The 5,601-nt window shown below is 41.5% G+C and overlaps 1 protein-coding gene across 1 annotated transcript; it reads left to right on the top strand.

Annotated features, from left to right (window-relative positions):
* The first annotated feature begins 240 nt into the window (after window positions 1–240).
* On the top strand, window positions 241–4,692 carry LOC107835242 (uncharacterized). The gene is made up of 8 exons (XM_016667579.1): window positions 241–1,853; window positions 1,942–2,242; window positions 2,382–2,563; window positions 2,672–2,898; window positions 2,995–3,063; window positions 3,172–3,344; window positions 3,444–3,692; window positions 3,793–4,692. The coding sequence occupies exons 3-8, from the start codon at window positions 2,490–2,492 to the stop codon at window positions 4,495–4,497; spliced, it is 1,497 nt and encodes a 498-aa protein (XP_016523065.1). The 5' UTR covers window positions 241–1,853; window positions 1,942–2,242; window positions 2,382–2,489; the 3' UTR covers window positions 4,498–4,692.
* The last annotated feature ends 909 nt before the right edge of the window (window positions 4,693–5,601 follow it).

Below are 5,601 nucleotides of genomic sequence, written 5' to 3'. Positions count from 1 at the left end.
TTTTTTCTTTTCTTGTAAATAGTTAGTGTGTTTGTTAGTCTTGTTTGTAAATAACTATGTTTTTGTTAAAGAATCTTTATGATTTAGTTTTGTTTTTGTAAATAGTTCATTTTGTTATTTTTGTAAGTAGTTTTTTATATATTTTAGAGTGTGTTTTTATGCTTTGTTGTTATTTTTTCCTTGTTTCTGTGAGTTTTCTTTCCTTTCTTGTAAATATTTAGTGTGTGTGTTAGTCTTCTTTGTAAATAAATATGTTTTTGTTAAAGAATCTTTATTATTTATTGTATTATGTAATAATGCAAATCATTATTTCATACTAATGACTTATTATTTTGTAAAAGGCTGAATTTTTAAAAAGCTAAATGAACTAAATGAAACTTTAGTTGAATGTGCAGTGGATTTTTGTCTCCACTAGATGGAGGCACTGAATCACAGACTGGCAAGCGCACGCCCCACTTTTAGGTAATGTATTGATGTAGAATAATTATTATTTCTTTGGACTCCGCGGTTGAGATCCGTCACGTCACTTCCGCTCCAGAGCGACCTTTAGATGTTCTCCGAATTCAATTAAGATGATCAATTTAAACATTATCCGAAAATAACTTCCCCGCTCCTCAAGTTTTGGAAAAAATAATGCTTTTAAATTATTATTATTATTATTATTATTGTAATTGTTATTATTGTTATTGTTATTATTGTTATTGTTATTACCTAGATATGTATATATAGCATGTTATCTTTTTCCATAGAATGTGAGAGATTCTGCTTGCTCTTTCCAAGTTCTGCAGAGCAGTTTTCTGCATCTTGCAGAAAAATAATTCTAAATAAAATAAAGAAAAATCTAAGGCCGAAATGTTGCCACAACAAAAAAGAATCACCCATATTTATTCTTTTCAAGCCATTGTGTCCTATGCCACCAAAATTTATAGGGCTATTACCATGTGACAACAAATTTGGATAGGAAGACCATGTGACAACAAATTTGGATAGGAAGACCATGTGACAACAAATTTGGATAGGAAGACCATGTGACAACAAATTTGGATAGGGAGATCTAGACACCCACCCATTTTTGTAGGAGGAGCAGCGTTCCCTATATCTACCTGCGCAGTCAATGGTTGTTGTTCACAGCGAAGGTCCAGCGCTTCTACAGGGTGAGTGAATGTATAAATAAGATTTTTTTTTTGGAAAAGGTTTGTTAGGAACGCTGTTCGTTACGTTACACAGCTTGCTTGCCCTCAGGAAGTATGAATGTTTTAAGTTTTAAATATTTTGTTACAACACTGAAATGTTGGACAATAAGAAATTAACAACGGGCAAGCTCAGGGTTATAGTTAAATGTTGTTTTTCTTTCTTTTTTCTCCATTCTCTCTCTGTGTTCAGGTTCTGTTACAAACATTTGCATATAGGCCACAAATAGTTAAACATTTACATTTTCTTTTTTTTTTTTAAACTAATGACTTTTTATACAAAAGACTGTGTCCCTTTACTGCCTAATACATTTTTTCCTTGAAGTTCTTGAAATTGTTTAAAAGGCTCTTCATTTAGATATGAATAATGGCAAATAGTTAAAAAAATATTTTCATCAGTGTTTACTTAAGTCAGAAGAAGTGATTTGTGCATTTTGAATCGCTCTGAACTGCCTCGTTCACCCGACAGATGTGCTTTGACCTTTTCAGCTTGTTGTTGAGAAACACGAGAGAAATTGCCTTGTTTTTTCACGCTCGCCTAATTTTTCCGCATTGTCTGAATCGCTTCCACCAGGTTTTGCTTCCTGGACAAATATGGATGACTATCTGCCACCAGGTTGGAAAGAACTTATCAGTTCATCGCCCAACCGACCAACTGACCAAGTGAGTGTCGGTATCTCGATGGAAGATCCGTTTGTTGTGCACCTGGTAAACCGAGTCTAAATGCTTCACTTTCTGTTGCCCGTTGAAGGATCTACAAGATGCTGATTTCGAAGATGCTGATTTTGCTGATTTTGATGACTCCCCCCTGCTTCCCTGCGGCCAATCCCAGCCTGTCGATGAGCCTTCGGCCGGCCCAGAAGTCTCCGATAGTTCACACATTTGCAACATAAGCTCGGATCAATATCAGGAGCTACTTTCCAGGCTGAGCCGGCTTGAGGAGAGCGTTGCAAGTTTAGACAGCGTATGTTCTACACCCGATAGATCGCTAAGAAGAACTCAGGCCTCCAGAAAAGGGGAGACGTTGGACGCACCCGGCTCTCACCTCCACGGTAAGGCGGCTCTTCTTACACGTCCTTCATATGCGAGATCGTTTCCGACAAAAGGAACGGCATCGATTCTTAAAAGATAGAAATGAAAGTGGTTCGAAATCAACTGTTAACGGATCTAAACAAAACTATCCTCTGGCAGAGGTCATCCTTGGTGACTTCAAGAGAGCTTGTTTGGGAGATCGCACAGGAGTCGGACACCGACAACGCACAGCAGGCAAGCAGTCACGCTAAGCGTTTCTGCTTATTTATGCTTGGCGGCCTGGCGTCTCCCGCTGGACAGCGTGACCTTCTTTTTTTGACCGACAATGAGAAGCTCCGCAGGTGTGTACTCCTGCCATTTCCGCAGAATGGCGCGGCATTCAAACAAAGTAGATGTGATCCAATTTAAAGTGTAAAAGTGAATGACGAAATTAACCTTTTGTTCTCCAGCTACCCCAAGCACCTAGACGAGAAGGGTTACGCGACGACCACTGTCAAACAGATGCTGGGCAACGTCTTGAAATTTATCCAACATATTCAGGTGAGCCATCAAGAATCCAGCCGGCTCTCTGATGGACAGCTGTCGGCGATCGTGCAGGAACTCAAGACTATCCAGGGAGGGGTTTCGAAGAAAGCTGCTGTGCACCGGGTCAGGGTCGCCGGCAAGCTTAAAGACAGTAAGAGCTTCCGTCCTACAGTCTACATGTTTCTATTTCATCTGATTTCTCAAAGGACTTTTTAAAATAAAATAAAAAATTCCAACGGTTACCCAGAGGACGCCCGCCCCCTGGTGGACGTGGACTTTGTGGAGGTAGCACGGAGGCGGATTCCAGAGGTCCTTAGTAAGTTCTTGCATATTTATATCTCTTAGCTTCTGCTTCCCCGATCGCCGCCCGGCACGCCGCGTCGAATTCGTTTGGTTTTCACCTAGATCTGCGTGTGTTTTTCAGGATACGTGGAAAATAGGAGAGGGGCTGTCCGCTTTCACGCCCTCATAATGGGCTATGTCCTTGGATACCTGGCTGAGACCTCCCGGCACAGTCCCGCGGTCCTCACCTGGACAAGAAAGGAGGATGTTGCATGTGCAGAAGCGTTCAGGGACGGGGCTGGCTTCAGGATTTTGGTGAGTTCCCCCCCCCATCCCCCTCATCAGAACGAGGGCTCCAAACAAAATCCGCGTCCTCTCGCGGTCCCGAAAAAACGATCTGTCCTTTTTTCCCAGGTCGACGAGCAAGAGGTGGGCGGAGCCGGGGGCCCAGCGTCATTCCACGTGACCCAGGAGGAGTACTGCTGGCTGGACCGCCTGACAAGAACCTCTTGCTGCTCCGGGACCTCCTCGTCACCTTTCCTTTTTCACGCCGTGGACGGCACCCCGCTGGGCACACCTGGGACCGTCCTGCAGGAGGCCTGGCTGGACGCCGGCCTCAAGGGAGCGGCCAGCTTCCCAGGCTTCCAGGCGACCTCGACCGATGTGAGTCTTGCAGCTTTGTAACGGAAGCCTCCAAAACACCTTTAAGCCAAGTCCAACTCAAACAGGCCTTTTTTTTTTTCTTCGCTTTTCATCTCCGCAGGTCGATGCAGGTCTGCAAGCCGCACGGGGTTCTTTGCATGTCGGGGACAAGGAGGACGCCCAGGAGTCGCATTCAGACAGCGACGCAGAGGCAGACTTGGGGGACTTCAGCCAGGATCTTTTTCTGCCCTCCCACCCACTTGAAGAGTCCTCTGTACCGGCGGAGGACTCTTCAAGATCAGAACTCCGAGATGAATCCTTTACATCTAAAAGGAAAGTGGTGTACACCGAAGGAGACAAAAATGTCTTTAATAAATGTTACAAACCCGGTCAAGAAATTGTTGTACACCGGGGTTCTACAAAGCCTGGGCAGCAGAAGCCAGCCTCTTCTGCAACAAGTGTTTCTCGGGGGAGTTCTACGGGGGTAGGACCCTTTGTAGCCATTAAGGATTCCGCCGCCGCTGCTGCAGGCAAACAACAACCGGTTTGTTTTCCCGGGAGGGTTAAGCCCCCCGTTAGTTCAGCCCAACGAGAGACGGCAGCTCAGGGAGGAAAACCACAACCACCGGTTTGTTTTCCCGGGAGGGTTAAGGCCCCCGTTAGTTCAGCCCAACGAGAGACGGCAGCTCAGGGAGGAAAACGACAACTTCCATCAAATCTTTCTGGGTGGCAAAAAGAAACAGGACCTACGGGGCGGCCAACCTGGGTGAGAGTGCTTCCTTCAGAGCCTGTACATCTGTCCCCGTCTGAAAGTGATTCAGAATAGAGTTAGGGTCCACCACTTTATGTTTCAACTGTTTTTTTAGGGTTAGTTAGGATAGTTCAAGCCACATTTTCATTTCCCTTTTTTTCTCCCCCCCTTTTGTTGCCAATATTGTTCAAACTGTTAATCTATTTTGTTCTTTATTTTTTTATTTTAGTTTTGTTCAAATTTGATTTTTGTAAAATAAAGAATAGTTCATTTATTTCAAATACTTTATTTTTATTATTTGAATTTTGTTCACATTTCATTTTTGTAAAATAAAGTTCATTCATTTCAAATAAACGTGTTTTATTGTCTGGCAGAAATGGTCGCTTAATTTTTATTATAACTGGGTCACAGCCTAAAAATGTATCTTTTTATGGTCGTAATAGAAGACAGCTGCAGCAGAAGAGAAAAATACAACTAAGACAAAAGACAGGTCAACTATGCTTTCTTAAATTTTCCATAAACTTGTTTATTTATTCACACAAACTTGTTTATTTATTCACACAACCTTTTCTTATAATATAATTTGAAACAAACAACAGCATCGTTACAACCTTATGTTTTTTTCAAGAGAAAATTTATCATAGATTTTTTTGTAAGTGGATATATTTGTGAATGCACAATTAGTGTATAACAGCACATTTTATTTTTATTGCAATTACTCCAAATATTGCTCAAAGTGTCTGACATAAATAAGCACGGCCCAGTTGCACGTAATTTGTTTTTTTATAATTAATTTGAGTCTGCGGTTCAGATGCATGACGTGACTTCCGCTGGACCTATAGATGGGTTTTTTTTTGTTTGTTTTTTTCTAATCTAAGATAATTAATTAAGCCTTATCCAAAAATGACTTGCCGCTCCTCGAGTTTTGGGAAAAAATGTTTTTAAATCATTTATCTTATTTGTCGATTATTTAGATTCAGGTTTAGAGGAAATGTTTAAAAATCTAGGAAAAAGTCTAATTTGTTGTGGAGATTTTAATGCCTTTAGCACTGTGTGGGGTCATAAGAATGATGCAAATGGAGAAGTGGTAGAACAAACAATGGATAAGAAACAATTGGTTTGTATTAATAATAGAGAAGGGACAAGAATTGATATTAGAAATGGAAATGAATCAGCATT

This window comes from Poecilia formosa, unplaced genomic scaffold, assembly GCF_000485575.1.
Source record: "Poecilia formosa unplaced genomic scaffold, Poecilia_formosa-5.1.2 Scaffold1313, whole genome shotgun sequence".
Lineage (NCBI taxonomy): Eukaryota > Metazoa > Chordata > Actinopteri > Cyprinodontiformes > Poeciliidae > Poecilia > Poecilia formosa.
Note: the sequence above shows the minus strand (reverse complement) of the source record. Positions and strands in the feature narration are given on the sequence as shown.

Bases quoted from the DNA above. Each gene is read 5' to 3' on its own strand.
- LOC107835242 (XM_016667579.1), top strand. From the start codon at position 2,490: ATGCTTGGCGGCCTGGCGTCTCCCGCTGGACAGCGTGACCTTCTTTTT. The intron at 2,899-2,994 runs GTAAGAGCTTCC...ACGGTTACCCAG, and splicing joins CGCCGGCAAGCTTAAAGACA to AGGACGCCCGCCCCCTGGTG. The intron at 3,345-3,443 runs GTGAGTTCCCCC...CTTTTTTCCCAG, and splicing joins GGGCTGGCTTCAGGATTTTG to GTCGACGAGCAAGAGGTGGG.